Raw genomic sequence first — 17,710 nt, 5'->3', positions numbered from 1 at the left:
CACTTTGAGGTTTTTTTACCATTAATGAGTTCCCCCAGCCTGCCTATGGTCCCCCAGTGTCTAGAAATGGCGATATGTGTAAACCGAGCCCTGGGTATCCTGCTCTGCCTTTTGAGAAAATGAAAGCTCAGATGGACCAATCAGGAATCTTCTCCTTATGAGGTCATAAGGAGCAAGGTTACCTCCCCTTTCTCTGCTTTGCCCACCCAGAGAATTTGGCCCACCCATGATAGAGAGACATCATGGCTTTCAAACAAGCAAAGTGGCAGTTGGTCAAGGCCACCCCCCCACCCTCCACCTCGCCCCCCCCCCCTCTCCCCTCATCAATAACTACAGACACAGAAATGGCACATCCTAAGGAAAGCTCATTGTGGGACTGGCTCTAGTGGCTGTAATTCTGCACCAAGGCTGAATTTCGGTAAAGAGACTTCAGATACAGTATTAGGGGATCACTGAGGTATGTGCACCATGTCATGGGACCTTTAATGTGCTAATGGCGGAACCTTAACATCCACCTGGCATTCTTTTTAGATTTGTTTTTGGTGGCAGTGCACACTCTACTAGGGGGCTTCTAGTTTTGTCCAAGTTGTTTTTTGTACATTCAAACAGGTAGAACTTTTCCCCATATTTTTTATTTTTTTTTAGGGAATAAGACTAGTCAAAAAAGCCCTGCTGTTGACACCTTGAACCTGACTTTACACATTTTTGAACCAACCAACATTTTAGATCATGTTACATTGTTTGTCAGAAGATAACTACATCGATCAATGCAACGACTTAAATAATTTGATGTTTGGGTAAATAGGCTTATTCTTTTTGTTTCTTTCAAGAGTTAGATTGGAAGATCAATACCACTTTCATGACCTTTTGGTAAATATGAATCAACAGCTAGCAAGCGCTTAGCTTATCCCAGCCCAAAGGAAAATGGTTCCAGCCCGTAACTTTCTTTAAAACCAAAACTTGTAATTTTTACATTTGGGTTTTTGTACCGATTAAACAAACTCCTCCCTGTTTTCAGTTTTTTTTATTATTATTTTTTTTTTATACTACGCTAAGCTAATAATACTATCTTTAAATTCATGTCCGTGCGGTGCCAGTGCAGGTCAGGTTAAATGTCTAATGCTTGCTACCGTAGGCTAATCTGCTAAGCATAATTAGCATTTTTAAAAGCCATGAAAAACTCCGGTAGAACAAAGTCACGAACTACAGCTCGACAATTTAATTTGCCTCAACTAACACCAGCTCTGGATCAGTGCAACTGTGCCAAAATGGAAATGGTTTAACCCTTGTGTTGACTTCGGGTCAAATTGACCCGTTTTCAGTTTTTGTTTTATATCAGAAAATATGGGACATAGAAATAAGCTCTGAAAATGTGTAGAAGAAAAATTTAACAATTTCAAACGTTGGAAAAAGCAAAAACAAACTGGAAAAAAAGGCATCAAACATTGACGTTTTTTACGCCTTTTTTTTTCCCACAGTTTGTTTTTGATGCCTTTTTTTTCCAGTTTTTGCTTTTTCCAACATTTTAAATTGTTAAATTGTTCACAGTACTAGTGAGCATGGCATTAGCCAGGTTATCGTAGTGTAACAGAGTAAATTGCCCACACACAGAGGAAAACAAACAAAATGCTGTATAGCCCCAACAATCAGAGGTTGATATCTTGTTAAACGGACTGTACATGGCATTAGCAAAATCCATCCATCAATTCCAAATGCAGGATGGAAAACACTGTTTGTAGTGTAGCATTCACAAGTGGACAGCTAATTATTTGTAGTCGTTAGTCTGCCAAACATTTCATTGCATCTTTTGTTCAGTAAATGAGTTATCAATTTGCATAATTTGATTGCATCTCCATTGACATTGCAACACATTCTATTATTTAGCATTTTCCAGTGAAAACATTTAAAGTACATAATTAAATAAAGCTTAAATAAATGAGCACTACACCAAACACATGGAGAGAGTGGATAGAGTATCTATCGCCTGTCAGTGGTAAAACTATTAAAAAATATATATATTTTACTGACTACTAAAATACCAGTTTTCATATACAGTGTGATAACTTAAAGCTTTAGTGCGTAACTTGTTGATATTAATGAGCGTCAGTTACATTCAAGCCATTGCCAAATGAGTTGCTACAAAGCTAATTAAAGGAGGGGGGGCGGTGTGCGGTAACAGAAGGCTTTTATCACGTGGACGCGCCGCCAGTGTTGTTGTCATTACTTGGAATTCCTCATGGGGGCAGCAGAAACTACGCACTATAGCTTTAAGGAAGCACCACTGTAATTCAGTCAAATAGTAAATCACAGCTACTGAAAAGGAATGCAAAGAAATGTCTTTTGAAACTTGAATGGGGAATTTTAAACCCCAATTGTCTGTTACACATGGATTTGGCTGGCCGCTCGTTCACGCAGCTATACCATCACTGGCATCCTTCAGTGTTATTGTATGTTTATTTTTTAATTTTTTTTTACTTGACCAACGTGGTGTGTATTTGTACAGTTTAATGTATTACAGATGACCTCAATCATGAAGTTTAATATGACCCACAAACTTGTGACTGTCAAATTAGTCTTACTTTTTTTTATTCAAAGACCAATATCAGCCCAATATACTATATTGGTCCAGTTTATCAAAGTTCTAGTTTTTAGTCACTCCTCCAGTGGGAGGGGCAGGAGGTTATATTTAGATACTTATATCTCCAGGGAAGACAAGAGAACATCTTAACTATTAAGTCTAGTCTGGATTTGATTCACCGCTGGTTGTAATATCCTTCATTTCAACCTTAGCTCTTGGGTGCTTATTGCTTATCGCTCTACGTTGTTTTAATGCCTTGTAAAACAAAGTGCTATCTTTGTGCTGTGACATAGGGGGCTTTCACACATACCTCGATTGGTCCGGACCTTTTTGGACTTTTCAGTTTGATCCGAACCAAAATTACAGGTGTGAAACCTTCCCCGGACCACGGTCCGGACCAAACGGCCGAAACTTGGTCCGACCAAAAGTGGTAGTCTCGGTGCGCTCAAACTGAACCACGGTCCAGTTCGTTTATAGCGTGAAAGCATTTTTTGGATAGTTCGGACTTTCGGACTAAATACATAAAACTCTATGGCAGGCTATCGTTGTGTTTATAAGACTGGGGAAGCTCCTTTTTCCTCAGCTGTCAGCTATCAGAGCTGAGAATTATATTTATATTTATATTTATATATATATATATATATATATATATATATATATATATATATATATATATATATATATATATATATATATATATAAAATAATAAATAAATAAAAATCTGGAGACACTGCTCACCTATGTGATGACGGCAAGACAGTTTTGTCACATATAGATCTTTAGTGCGCTTACATAACTGCAGTGTGAAACCAAAATTTACCGGATCAAATGCAAAAACATGAACCTTGGTTCGGACTTCCAGGTGTGAAAGCCCCCTAAAAAGTCATATTTTCAATCAGTGTGTATGACCGAGGGATGGGTGTGTGTGCCTGCATGGTTTCGGGTATTAATGTGTATGTTACTGCACTTTTACCTTGCTTTTCTTCCATGTACACGCCTGTCTTTTTCCACTCTTGGTTCATCTTTTACATGGTGCAACTGACCTTTGGGACAATACCACTCCTAAAGGAAGGCAGCTGTACAAAGAAATCCCAAATGCATACATTCACACTTGCATGTATGCACAATGACAAGTATTGTGTGACCACCCATTCCTCATAATAATGCATGTACATTAAGAATTAGACATTGAAGCTGCTTTGCACCACAGCCAGTGGTGCTCAATGATATAAACTATTTTGTTTTTTTTGACGTTGACATAAACCTCTTTATTCCAGAGAAAGTTACCATGTCTGGGCTCTGGGAAGGTTTTTTTTTTTTTTCTCAGATTAGTGTTTATCTGTTTGTGTAAATGGTAGTTGTGTTATTTAGTTTCTTCGACAATGGAGAAAATATCAACCTAAATCTCGGAAAGCTAAGAGTTACAATGTTACTCTTATAGATACAGAATGTCTATGTATTTTTAAGTTTGCACGCAGGAAAGTCAAATGATAGTAAAAACGGGCATTCCGGGCATTTTTTAATATAAAATTAGAATCCTGTAAAACCCTAAGACCGTATGGCCTGATGTTCCGCTAACAATCGGAACCATTAAACCACTTTGTCAACCACCTGCTCTTGAAAAACCGATGCACAAAGGCAGGAAAACCTTGTGAGCTTTGTTAGTATAAGATTGTCCCAATCATTTTGTACAACGTTTATATTGTTTCATTGAAAAGGAGCTATTCAGAATATTTTGTTTACTAGAGAGTAACCATGGGAACAATGGTTATCAGTATTACTGGCAGCTTTTGCTGAAAGCGCTCACTCAAGTGTGCCATTAATAGAGGCTATCATTTCTTTTGAGTGCAAATTACCACACATCAGAGAGAATTATTTTCTGATATAGTGCCTTTTTGAAGCAAATGGTTTTCTAAGAATTGTGATTATAGTAACTGTCATACCTTGGATTCTTCATCTTTTACGGTCTTGTTTGACTTCTTTTACTACTTTGTCTTTAATAATACTTATTATTAGCACTTGATGTGTTCCGTGTTGCCTAATTGCCACGCATTGGATCATAGAAAATGCACTTCTGTATTTGCAACGTATCAGCAAGTTATTAACATGTATAGTGTCACCCATGTCGATATCAGTAGATCATTAAAACAATAAAAACAAAGTTTTGAGTTGCCTTTAGTTTTGTAAAGACTCATCTTTAACGGACATCCCATATTGTCTTATCTCTTCTTTTCTCTGGCCACCATTCAGATTGGTGTACAAAAATCTTGTAACTGATGAATACCTATAGAAGGTGTTTCCATTCAAATAGAATGTACATATATTAACAGTGGGATTTTTCAGACATATGGATGTAGTCTCTGCTCACCTACAGGTTTCTGAAGAGCCAGAATGAAGATGAAAGTTGCCGCCATGTTGGCAGTGCCTGACTTTTCCTGCTCCCAGCTAATCCAGATATGGGTGAATAGATGGAGCATGGTGGAGCTGAGGCGGGCCAAATGAAGCCTGGCTTAACGCTACCAAGCTAGCGAAAGCTAACAAGCTAGCATATTATCGCTCTCATTTAATCCTAGCCTTTCTGATGGGAGTCCAGTAGCATCAATAGAGGATCTTTTATAATTGATTGATTGCAGTTGAACTGCTAACATGATACTGTCTCATTCCATTGATAACCTTCACTAACAATTAAATTATAATTATAACTTAAAGTACAGGGTGTGAGTAGGCAGGTGGGACTTTATCTAAGGCTTGAGGGTGGGTACAAAACTCATGAAAGTAATGCGATAATCTTTTGAAAGTTTAGAAAAAAGTTTTTTATCAAAATGTCATCTTAAGAGGGGTATTTGCATGATTTACAGGCATTAATCTCTGATGGTCGCTGCTTGTTTGTGCCAAGTCATTTCTATACAGCCTCCACATGTGGCCCTGATTTGAGTACCAGGAACTCATAACATTCCTGCAAAAGATGCTTATTATGCTTATTTTTTTATTACAACCAATGCCCCCACCTACCATCAGTCCCTGCCCATCTGAATGTTTTCATTGCAGCAGTATTTAAACCTCCAATCCAAGGTTTCTCTCATCCTCACTCTGCAGTAGATAAGACCTTTTTCATGGCAGACATGTTGAAATGTCATAGTAGGAAAAGCACAGGTGTATTCTAAACCATTAATGATGGCTGCATTCCACTTAGGAGAGGCCCTGGTATTGTGCATGCTGACTCACTGAAATAGCTTACTGGGACACTTGATGGAATTGAGCCATCGTTAAGGTTATCAATTTCAGCTGTGCTTTTCCTACTATGACAAGTCCAAAATGTCTGCTGTGAAAAAGGTCCATTCTCCCTCACTTTCTGACACTCAAAATGGCCACAGTTGGTACATATTTAAATATGGGACTACTCTTTGGTTTCTCTCTTTTTGGCATTTGACTTCATTTCACAGTGTACAGTGACAGGAAATGTGGGGACAGAGATGGGTAAGACGTGCAACAAAGGTCCCCAAGGCTGGAATCTAACCCGGGACGTTGCGTTGGAATTGGAATTTTTGGAATTGGAAATTGATTTATTTGAAACGGGGACAATGCACAAATAAACATTAAACTTGTTAAACAAGAGAATATGTCTTGAGCCAGGTTATAGCAACAATTGCTAATTTCCACCTGTAGTCCCTGGGCAGGTATGACAAATTTAAACAATTTACAATTTTAAATAAAAATATCACAGAACTATATATAAATGACATGATGTCCATAGTAATTAAGAACAAACAGTTAAGTAAAAACAGGGGCACCATCAGCCCACTCACTCTCTCTCTCTCTCTCCCCTCCCAGCAATGTGGCATGTGCCGTAACCACTCCGCTACTAAGGCTCTCCATATTATGAGACTCCTAGGTGAAGGAATTTGGGATTTAAAAAAAACATAAAAACAATGACCGGTCTGGCCAAGAGGCCAGAGTAATCGGACTCCAATTTCTAAGGTCACTACACCCTGATAAGTGCTCATTTGCTGGTAGATCAGAAAATAAAACTCAGGATTTGTTCAGTTAAAGTTATAACAAGCCTTAGTGATAAATTATATTTGCAATTACAATTACGTGTACACGGATCAGATATTACAAGACAAATAAGTCTATCTCTCCTAGCAAACAGACAAGAGTCCCGCCAAGCTTCTGATGCGGCTATCTTAAAAACCTGTTTTTTTTGTTGTTGTTTTTTTTTAATCCATTTCTATCCCATCTTCTTGGTGGTGCTGTCATCCGTTTTGGATGTAGTCCAGAGCCTTTCGGCTCCAGTCGGTCCCTACCGCGCAATGTATGAAATGTTACCTTGACTCTCACACTCCCAGGCCGAAATAGACATTTGTTACTCTTGGGACATTTTACGGTTGCTTTTCTATTTATCAAATCTATACACTGGTTACAAAATGTTTTCAAAATGTTCATTTTACTGAATACCTTTGTATTTCTTTATCTTCTGCAGACCTAGGGAGTTGCGTGAGAGTCAAGGACATTTCACAATCTGTGCCACATTTGTCACGCTTGCAAAGCACTGACCATTGTTCACCGCTTCTCCCGATCTAAGAGTTCTTTTGATTAGCTCAAATTATCTTCCGAATGTCCTGGTACTCTTCTTTCAAATTGTATCTGCCAGATGGCTTTTCTCACAAACAGTCAGGAAAATCAGACCACAATGGTCAGTTATGATTCTAAAAGCCTCTACATGCTATATTGACATAATATATATCCTACATGGGTAATGTGGATGGGTGGAATATACCATCTGATGCCTGTCAACGTGTTTTGGTGCTAGCATGTGAAGTGTTAATGTAGTTCTCTTTGCACATGCATGTTTATTTCACTCAAATTGACTTAGAACTGCTATTATTGCTACTGCAATAAACCATGTATAATAATTAAATAAAATACAATTCTCTGTCCTTCTGTCAACTCTGCCTCAGTGAAATATTGCACGTCCTTGGCACATATTTTGCAACTATCCAGACAGTTTTGCGCAACTGGATATTGGCAAATATGTGGGGGTAGTAAGCCAATAAAGATCATGGTGGAAGTCCAATAATTTTCTGCAGTTCCACAGTGGAATTAAAATAATGACCAAAATAACTTCATATATCAAGTGTGGCAACAACTGATTTACTCAGGGATACCAAATGTGCCAGTAATTTTGCCAACAATTATTTATACTTTTCTAATAAAATGCATGTTTGCCAAATAACTTGTGTGGACTTTAAACTGTTGCTTTTTATATGATGTTTGCTTTTTCTGGAGCCGCTGTTTCCCGAGAAATGGAAACCACTGCACCCATGTTTGCTGTGATGATCGTTTGCATGGTAGCATGAGCTATAACTCAATGTGGCGTCTCTAGATGATTGTTGGCCTTGAGTCATTATACAGAGGATGGTAACATTTCATCAATGTCTCTCCTTGGCATAGTAAAATGCAGAGTTTGAAGGGTTTCCTGAAACTGCCATTAAGCCTTTCAGGAAGCATCCTAGTATATTTTAACCGTGGTAGCACCCAGTAGTATGTAATGCTGGAGTCAATGCCCTTTAGGTAATCAAGTGCAAGGCAGCAGTGGCGTGGGAGCCCAACAAGCCTCTGGTGATGGAGGAGATTGAGGTAGCCCCGCCTCAGGCCAACGAGGTCCGCATCAAGGTGAGAGACGTCCACTTTCAAGACTTGAGTGTACACAGACAGGGATGTCTTGCTGCTAACTGAAGTTTTTTTTTTAGGACTTCACTGATGGCAAATCCTTTAGTGACATCATTAAACTAAAGTCTTCATCTGGATGAGCAGTGGAGGGAGTGAAGGATGGATCTCCACTTGTGTTCATACCTGGTCCAAGTACAGCACTATAACGTCATAAGTGATGTTTACTTTCGGGGGGGGGGTTTTTGAAGAAGAAGAAGTCCAATCTCAAGAGCCACGTTGACCAAAGTCTGTTGTACTCTAGGTGGAACCGGGCTCCACATGTGCTGTGTTTGGCCTTGGAGCTGTGGGTTTGGCTGCAGTCATGGGCTGCAAGGCTGCAGGAGCCAAGAAGATTATCGCTGTTGACATCAATCCAGAGAAATTTGAGAAGGCCAAGGTGTTTGGAGCTGGAAGTCGTTTCAGACCCTCCCACCAGCCGTTGGGCCACGCCTCCTCATTTAAATTGACACCTGTCACTTCTAAATGAAAAGCTTAATGTTAAATCGAAATCTAAAAGGTGAATCATAAAATGTCAATGTAAAACAAAATGTCAAATTTAAAATAATAAAGGGGAAAGGCTAAAATAAAATTATTTCTTTTTTTCTATTTGAGATTTTAATTTAAGTATTTCCATTTAAGCTTTTACATTTCAAATTTAATTATGGCATTTTTCCTAGTAGCGTAGTAAAATACTATTTTTAATTATAATACTATTTTTAATTAAAATAATACTATTTTTAATTTGATCTTGCTTAGTTTTGTCTTTGGACTTTCAATTTGAATTATGAATAAATATTCCCTCCATAGTTGTGGTGGTTGGTGCTTGTTTATTCCACACAGGCTCCAGAACTGTGGCTTAGATTTATTTGGGTATCTGGGAACTGATAAGAAGTCTCTACACATCTGAAAGTCAAACTGTTGTATACTTCCGCTACAGCCTACAGTGTATATCTTGAGGCCAGAGTCTCCTGTGGTCTCCTCCTCCCTCCTGTTCTGCAGCTGCACTCCTTTCTTAACTCCTCTCTCGCTTGATTACTCATTTATTTGCAGCAACAATGGCCACAGCTGGTAAGGTAAGTGTAACCTAACATAACATAACATAACCCCACATATTTATGTGGGGTTTTATTTTTCTTCTTTTTTTGAATATGTGCATGCATATTTCCTATTTCACATGATATGTTTAACAAACCTGTGTAAATGCACACTAACAATTGGGGGTGCTCGACACAATAATGAAACAAACCATCCAAAAGCAATTAAACAGTAAATCATTAAAATAGTTATTTATTTCAATGTTTTCCTGTGCAGTATTTTACTGCATATCATGTTACATATCATATGTAATGGCTATGTTTTATGGTTGTTTAACCTTAAAATACCCAGTCTATCTGTCTCTTACTCTAGCTCTGTCACTCACCTCTGAGTGAAATATCTCAGTGTAACTGTTGATATTGGCAAAGCTAAGGGGATAATAAAGCCGATCAACTTTCCACAGTGGATTAAATTAATGCGTGGAATACTCCTGAATTTGAGAGGAACCACTTGATTTATCAAATCTGAAACCACTGATTTGATCAGTGTTTTACTTGCTTACCCTATATTCAGTTTTAATGTTCCAATAAAAAATATATAACCCGTGTGGACTTTAGACTGTTGCTTATGTTTGATTTTTGCCAGGAGCAGCTGTATCAGAGAGATTGAAACCACTTGCTGTTAAAATAAGTAATAAAGTTATACATTATAGCCTTGACTTAAAGCACAAAGAATTGCAACATTCTCCGTGGTCTTGTTAACATAGCATGTTGCCCTTTACAGTAAATGTTAGAAGCTGACAATGTGTTGCTTTACCTATCTCCGTCTTCACTCAGAGCAATGGACTGAGTATATTAAAGGTTGTGGCACTGTGGCTCTTTTTTGGAAACCCTTCTTAATATGGTTTAACAGTCCCCAGTAGTATTTGTCATATGTCATGTTGGATAATCCCATGGGGTGTCACTACCCTCTAGGTCATCAAGTGCAAGGCAGCAGTGGCGTGGGAGCCCAACAAGCCTCTGGTGATGGAGGAGATTGAGGTAGCCCCGCCCCAGGCCAACGAGGTCCGCATCAAGGTGAGAGACATCCACTATCATGACTTGCGTGTACACACACAGGGATGTCTTGCTGCTAACTGAAGTTTTTTAGGGCTTCACTGACGGCAAATCCTTTAGTGACATCATTAAACTAAAGTCTTCATCTGGATGAGCAGTGGAGGGAGTGAAGGATGGATCTCCACTTGTGTTCATACATGGTCCAAGTACAGCACTGAAACGTCACAAGTGATGTTTACTTTCGTTTTTTTTGGTCAGACAAATTTAATAGCCAGAACCGTAAATGTAAGTACTTACTAAAGACACAGGTTTTTAAGTTGCTTGAGAATTGGTTTTCTTAGAGCTTAGAGCAGTTACAGTTGCTTTCCTAGGAATTCAATTGGGAATGGAACTTTAAAGAGACAAATACCCAACTGTCCCAAAGAATCGAGCACCAGTGTTTTCATTGTATGCTTGTTGTCTTCGGCACAGATTGTTGCAACCGGGGTGTGCCACACGGACCTGTATCATCTGTTTGAGGGTATGCATAAAGATGGCTTCCCAGCAGTCCTTGGCCATGAGGGAGCCGGCATCGTAGAGAGCGTCGGCCCTGGAGTCATTGAATTTCAACCAGGTCAGTTAAAGCTTACAACCTCAACAAATCCTAATTAGTCTAACAGCTAATGTGTCAAACTTTGTGCCAGGAATATGAGTAACGGCCAATGGGTACAGCAATGCATATTTTTGCCATTCATCCCGGCAAACCTGTTTTACATTAGATTTGTTGTTTTGTACGTTGGCCTGTAATTCCTTGGCATGGCAACATTGTCTTTGAATTTCAGGAGACAAGGTGATTCCTCTATTCATCTCCCAGTGTAGGGAATGTCGCTTCTGTAAAAGTGCCAAAACCAACCAGTGTGAGAAAGGATGGTGAGTTCTTCTTTGTCTTCCCATCTCTTTTAATTTAGAATATATTCATAGACCCATTTCAGGGTGCATTAACATTTATGTCTCCATTTAGGTCATTGTGCTCACTATGTCAGTGGAGCAACTTTAGGTGGTGTCTGACGATGAAACAGAGCAGATTGTTTGGGTCTTTAGTTTTTCATTTTTTTGGCGTATTTCTAAAAGTGAATAACCAAAGACCATCTAACAGAACATGAGCAATGGAAAACATGAGTCTGCACTTGTATTTTCATTTCAATGAATTCTCTATTCAGGGCTGCTGGTCGTTATGATGTGATGGCATCAGCAGAATCCAGGATTACCTGTAAGGGGAAGAAGATTCTGCAGTTTATGGGAACCAGTACCTTCTCTGAGTACACCGTGGTTAACCAGATGGCTGTGGCGAAGATCGACCCTGCTGCTCCTCTGGACAAAGTCTGTCTCCTTGGATGTGGGGTCTGCACAGGATATGGAGCCGCGGTTAATACTGCTAAGGTGTGTGTATAGGTCATGTTAAACATCATTGAAAAAACCTACCAACTGCCAGTGGCACCACAGTACACACCACAGTAAGGAGGAATAAGTGTTTTAAGAATTAAGAAGTCAAACCTCAAGAGCCACGTTGACCAAAGTCTGTTGTACTCTAGGTGGAACCGGGCTCCACATGTGCTGTGTTTGGCCTTGGAGCTGTGGGTTTGGCTGCAGTCATGGGCTGCAAGGCTGCAGGAGCCAAGAAGATTATCGCTGTTGACATCAATCCAGAGAAGTTTGAGAAGGCCAAGGTGTTTGGAGCGACGGACTTCCTGAACCCCAAAGATCACAGTAAACCCATCAGCCAAGTGCTGTCTGAGATGACTAACGGAGGAGTGGACTTCTCTCTGGAATGTGTCGGGAATGTGGGAGTCATGGTGAGTAACTATTAATGCACACATTTTCTGAGCTGCAGATTTGAAACCCTGTGGTTATAAGCCCACTGAGTTTGTACTGTTTCTCCATCTAGCGCAGTGCCTTGGAGTCCTGTGTGAAAGGTTGGGGTGTCAGTGTGCTGGTTGGCTGGACAGACCTGTACGACGTTGCTGCACGACCCATTCAGCTCATCGCTGGACGCACATGGAAGGGCTCCCTGTTTGGAGGTATGACCAAGGGTGTAAGCGAGCCTCTGCAACCCGTACCTCCTATGGAGACATTTTGATGCTAACAAGCCATCACCTGCCGTTAGCATTCTATTGACTGCCATTCATTTTGGCGTCACTTTGACAGTGAATAACTTTACATCTGAAGCGTTTAAAGACTAGACCATTGTTTATTTCTGAAGAAAGACGACAATGTATAAAAGGCTCCATTACCTTGTATCTCACGTTATGGCTCCGTAGCAGCCGTTTTTGTAAAAAATAGGCTAACGATTGTGTCATAACCACGCAACTTTCTGTTGCATAGTAGACAAATTACCTTATAGTCAGGAGAAGTTTCGACTTACATTAGCTGTTTAAGTTTAATTACTAATGTTAACTAGCATTTTATTTAGAAATAATTAGCCTGTGCCTATGTTATCTCCTAACATATGCTTACGCTCTCCATCTCAGCAAGATTTGGAATGATTGAGATTTCTCTTGGCACTGCTACCAGAAGACTTACAACTTTCAGATAGGTTGTTCACGTCACATCTACATCGTCAAGGTCAGTTTAACTTGGCTGCACAGTAACACTCAGCCATCACCGTAAAAGTGCTTCTAATAGACTTCACTGGTCTCCGTGGAAGTCTACGGTGTCGCTAATGACACTACTATAACTGTCACTTGTTGTCATTTTTGATTGGTTGTCAATTTCAAGAGGGGAGATCTTAATTGTAACTAGAAAATGCATTTCTTGCAGAAAATGCATTGGAATGCTGAATAGCTAAATTGCTAAAGCTAAACTGGATTAATGGCTTAAATCCGTAAGAAGAAGTTGAAGTAGTGAGAATAGGTGGAGGAGTATGAATGGACATGAATTTCATTAAAAAGATGAATAACACCACTAATGTATAAAAGATGTGGAATATTTAAAGTTGAAAAGCTGACGCTAAACTGAATTGTTGGCTTTAAAAGTTGGAGAGAGAGACAGAGGGAGTGAGAGAGGGAGAGAGAAAGAAGAGAGAGCGAGAGAAAACAATAGAAAAGAAAGGAAAGAGAGCAAAATAAAAGTCATGGTTACTAATCAGAGACCATGTTTGTAAACACAGTGGGGAACTATTTTATCTCTGTAATGAGATCCCTTTGAGCCACAATCAGCTAACGACAGCTAATGTATCACCTGCTGTTAAACTGTCACCTGTGCCAGCAAGCTCTCAAATAAAGGCTCAGACCGCCTAAAAGATAGGTGCTATCAGTGAAATGACCTCACCATGAGCATCAGAAGGCCTTTGTGAACATATTGATATAAAATTGATGTGGATAAACTTAACAATGTAGGCATATCATCGATTCAAAAAAAGAGGTTTGCCTTGCGTTTTTCTGGGAAATGTGGAGGATGTTTAACAAGGGCAGTGAACGGAGGAAGATTTGGAACTGTTGTCATTTGGAAGCTCACCGAGCCAAATGTATAACTCATAAATGAGCACATTGGCTGAAACTAGACAAGAATACCTACATTTTAACATATAAATCATGTATGACAAGTAAAAATTGTTGGCGTGGCAGCAATTTATAGAGAACTAAGATGATTTTTTTCGAAGCTTCCCATTCTAGTGACATCATCAGCCACTCTAGCTCACGCAATACACACCCATTATAATCGATAACATTTCCTGAAATGTACACTAAACTTAAACAGCTTTTTCACAAAAACTGTAAAATCTATCAAACTGATAAGCTATAGCCTAATAGCTGAATATTTTGTCAACATTTTAAAGTGTGTTTTTGGTCTGTAGGTGAAAGTATGAAGGAGCTGAAAACTTTGGGAGTGGAAGATTTTAAGGTTTTGAACAGGGCTCCATTGACTTTCAATGTAATTGTTTATTAAATATGCTTAATATTTGAAAAAGTATAAATAGTAGAACAAAAGTTGAAGAAGAGCACACATCTGCTGAAAGAGCTGAACAGTTTGATAGTTGAATGGGTTTTGTAGCTGAACGTATGCTGAAGTTACGGACAACCAAAACATTTACGGAATAATAAAGAAAGGATCAGTGGGAATCAGCATTCCCACTAATAATAGTCATATGAGCGACAGCAAAAGTCAGTCAACCTCATATGGGTTTCGGGTAAGGCTTGCATCCTTTTTTCAGTTTGACTGGAAACCAAAGGCATTTCTCCTATGTATGGCCTGTTAGTGGCCGATACAGCCACGAGGCTTAGTAGTAATTAAATCCCCTCCTTTTACCACCTCTACCTGTGCCGTGACAGTAACCAAAAGGCTGTCGCTTGATCTCTGCAATAATCCAACCGGTATTATTTGATTTGCTCTTATTTGATTATGTGTGTTCTCTGTGGCTCAGGATTTAAAGGTAAGGATGGCGTGCCTCAGATGGTTAAAGCCTACCTGGACAAGAAGGTGAAGTTGGATGAGTTCATCACTCACAACATGACTTTGGTCCAGGTCAATGATGCCATTGAACTGATGAAGCATGGCGAATGGTACATTTACAATCCTATACTGTCTTCACCATTCAAGATGTAATAACCAACATCACAGCTGGTTATTACAGATGAAATATTAATCCGTGCAAGTCCTCTAATTTCTGTTTTTTGTTTTTTCTCCACAGCATCCGGACAGTCCTGAGCGTTTCTCCACAATAACAACATTGTGTTGCTTTCAATGACACAAACATCATTTAATAAAGCTATTTGAACTGAATCCCAACGCAATATTCATACACACACACAATACAATGCACATAATATAGAGATATATCAAATTACAAACACTAAACATGCCTGACCGTGAAAACGCAACACTATACAGTGGATTACGTGCAGTTTGTGAGAATCATGAGCAATGTTTACTTATCCTGGCAGGCAGTGTTGGAATTAGAACTGTATTAAAGTCCAACTGTAATCAAATTGTATTTTTTGTCTGCTACAGCTATTTGTCCTGTGTTCTCCTTTGAGAAAAAAATAGAGAAATTAATGTTTGGCAGAGTCAGGCCAGCTGTCTTTATGCTAAGCAGCAGCTACATATTTGCTGTACAGACAGGAATGGTTTTGATCTTCTCATCTAACTCAGCAAGAAAGTGGACTAGCATATTTCCCAGTATGTTGAACTAAAGCCTGTTTTCCAATTTTCCTTTTAAGAAGTTAATAAATCTTGATCTAATTAAAGCCTGCTGGTAGAAAAATAAATAAATAATTAAAAAAATGATTTTGGTGTAAATAAAGATTACATTCAGTTGTGGTGGTTGGTGCTTGTTTATACCACACTGGCTCCAGAACTGTGGCCTAGATTTGGGTATCGGGAAACTGATAACAAGTCTCTGCACATCTGAATGTCACCCATGTCGATATCAGTAGATCATTAAAACAATAAAAAAATACAGCTGTTTTGAGTTGCCTTCAGTTTTGTTAAGACTCATTTTAACAGACATCCCATATTGACTTATCTTTTTTTTTTCTCTGGCCACCATTCAGATTGGTGTACAAAAATATTGTAACTGATGAATACCTATAGAAGGTGTTTCCATTCAAATATAATGTATTAACAGTGGGATTTTTCAGACATATGGATGTAGTCTGTGCTCACCTACAGGTTTCTGAAGAGCCAGAATGAAGATGAAAGTTGCCGCCATGTTGGCAGTGCCTGACTTTTCCTGCTCCCAGCTAATCCAGATATGGGTGAATAGATGGAGCATGGAGGAGCTGAGGCAGGCCAAATGAAGCCTGGCTTAACGCTACCAAGCTAGCAAAGGCTAACAAGCTAGCATATTATCTCTCTCATTTAATCCTAGCCTTTCTGATGGGAGTCCAGTAGCATCAATAGAGGATCTTTTATAATTGATGGATTGCAGTTGGACTGCTAACATGATACTGCCTCATCCCATTGATAACCTTCACTAACAATTAAATGATAACTTAAAGTACAGGGCGGGAGTAGGCGGGTGGGACTTTTTCTAAGGCTTGAGGGTGGGTACAAAACTCATGAAAGTAATGCGATAATATTTTGAAAGTTTAGAAAATTGTTTTTAATCAAGAAAATGTCATCTTAAAAAAAGGGGTATTTTCATGATTTACAGGTAATCTATGATGCTCGTTGCTTGTTTGTGTCACAAAATAGACCTTTTAGGTCCTTTAAAATTCCCAGGCTTGATACACACACAGAGACGTTGGTTTTAGTTTTAAAATGGTCTTTATATGGTTTTCGTTTTACTAGCAGCAAATGTACATTGTTGTAGTGGACAAAAAATATAGAAGATCCGATTTAAAGCAGTCTGTGGAAAGGGACTGGTCGGGGCACCTGTGCAATGCTGGTGCGCCGATCTGCCAGACGTGACGTCCTCTGCGCACCTCTCGCTCGATGGCTTCTGCCATTTTTTTTTACTGTATCCAGTCCGTCTGTCTAGCCTCGCACCCTTCCTGCACCCCCGGCGCGTGTTTCTATAGTTCTTCACAACCATCTAGCCCCGCACCGACTCAGGTCGTTTTCACAGCTCACCCCTGCTGCTCACCCCCCCCACCCCCACCAGAACCCTTATCACTCCTCGATCTCGCATCTAACCCAGCCATTAGGAGACGCGCTACCGGTGTGCTGGAGCGCGTCCTCGTGCCAATCCAGCATCTCCCCTGATTAGGAGATGTGCCTCAGGCGTACAACTTGTTACAACCACTGACTCCATGTACCATCAGTCCCTGCCCATCTGAATGTTTTCATTGCAGCAGTATTTAAACCTCCAATCCAAGGTCTAGCTCTCATCCTCACTCTGCAGCAGATTATTCTTCCTCAACTCCTTCCTCACTTTCAGACACTCAAAATGGCCACAGTTGGTAAGGTAGGTACATATTTAAGTATGGGAGTACTCTTTGGTTTCTTTCTTTTTGGCATTTGACAGTGTAGGCTACAGGTACAGGAAATGTGGGGACAGAGAGGGGTGTGAAGTGCCACAAAGGTCCCCAAGGCTGGAATCTAACCCGGGACGTTGCGTTAATGTGGCATGTGCTGTAACCGCTACCAAGGCTCTCCATATTATGAGACTCTTAATGGTGTAGTCTACGTGATACGCAGATATACGCAGTATGCTCACTAAAGAAAGCTCCAGGATTTCCGTATACCCACTTAAAATGTCCAATGTCGCGCAAAAACATACTTTCCATTATTTTTTTTCATATGTTGAATGTCATCTGTGTTATTTTTCTTTGCATAGGCAAAATAAAGGTATATTTCCACCGTAGATTGGTGCATTGAGTGTATCCAAATGCAGGAAATGAAGTTGTTGACGCT

General features: G+C 39.6%; 2 protein-coding genes across 4 annotated transcripts in view; both read left to right on the top strand.

Annotated features, from left to right (window-relative positions):
* The first annotated feature begins 8,147 nt into the window (after window positions 1–8,147).
* Window positions 8,148–15,824, top strand: LOC120549285 (alcohol dehydrogenase 1-like). 2 transcript variants are annotated; one of them, XM_039786094.1, is made up of 9 exons: window positions 9,209–9,361; window positions 10,298–10,399; window positions 10,850–10,991; window positions 11,200–11,287; window positions 11,578–11,797; window positions 11,950–12,210; window positions 12,303–12,435; window positions 14,778–14,916; window positions 15,045–15,824. In XM_039786094.1, exons 1-9 carry the CDS (start codon window positions 9,344–9,346, stop codon window positions 15,076–15,078), a joined length of 1,137 nt encoding a protein of 378 aa, XP_039642028.1. In that variant the 5' UTR covers window positions 9,209–9,343; the 3' UTR covers window positions 15,079–15,824. The 2 variants fall into 2 exon arrangements, with proteins under 2 accessions (XP_039642029.1, XP_039642028.1); XM_039786095.1 differs by lacking the exons at window positions 9,209–9,361; window positions 10,298–10,399 and adding an exon at window positions 8,148–8,252.
* A 1,284-nt stretch (window positions 15,825–17,108) lies between these two features.
* Window positions 17,109–17,710, top strand: part of LOC120549286 (alcohol dehydrogenase 1) — a 7,005-nt gene continuing 6,403 nt past the window's right edge. Inside the window, exon 1 of one of the 2 annotated variants that reach the window (XM_039786097.1) lies at window positions 17,109–17,261. In XM_039786097.1, coding sequence (XP_039642031.1) covers window positions 17,244–17,261 — 18 coding nt within the window. In that variant the 5' untranslated portion in view covers window positions 17,109–17,243. The remainder of the gene's footprint in view (window positions 17,262–17,710) is intronic. The other variant, XM_039786096.1, reaches the window with a different exon arrangement.

This window comes from Perca fluviatilis, chromosome 20 (assembly GCF_010015445.1).
Source record: "Perca fluviatilis chromosome 20, GENO_Pfluv_1.0, whole genome shotgun sequence".
NCBI lineage: Eukaryota > Metazoa > Chordata > Actinopteri > Perciformes > Percidae > Perca > Perca fluviatilis.
Note: the sequence above shows the minus strand (reverse complement) of the source record. Positions and strands in the feature narration are given on the sequence as shown.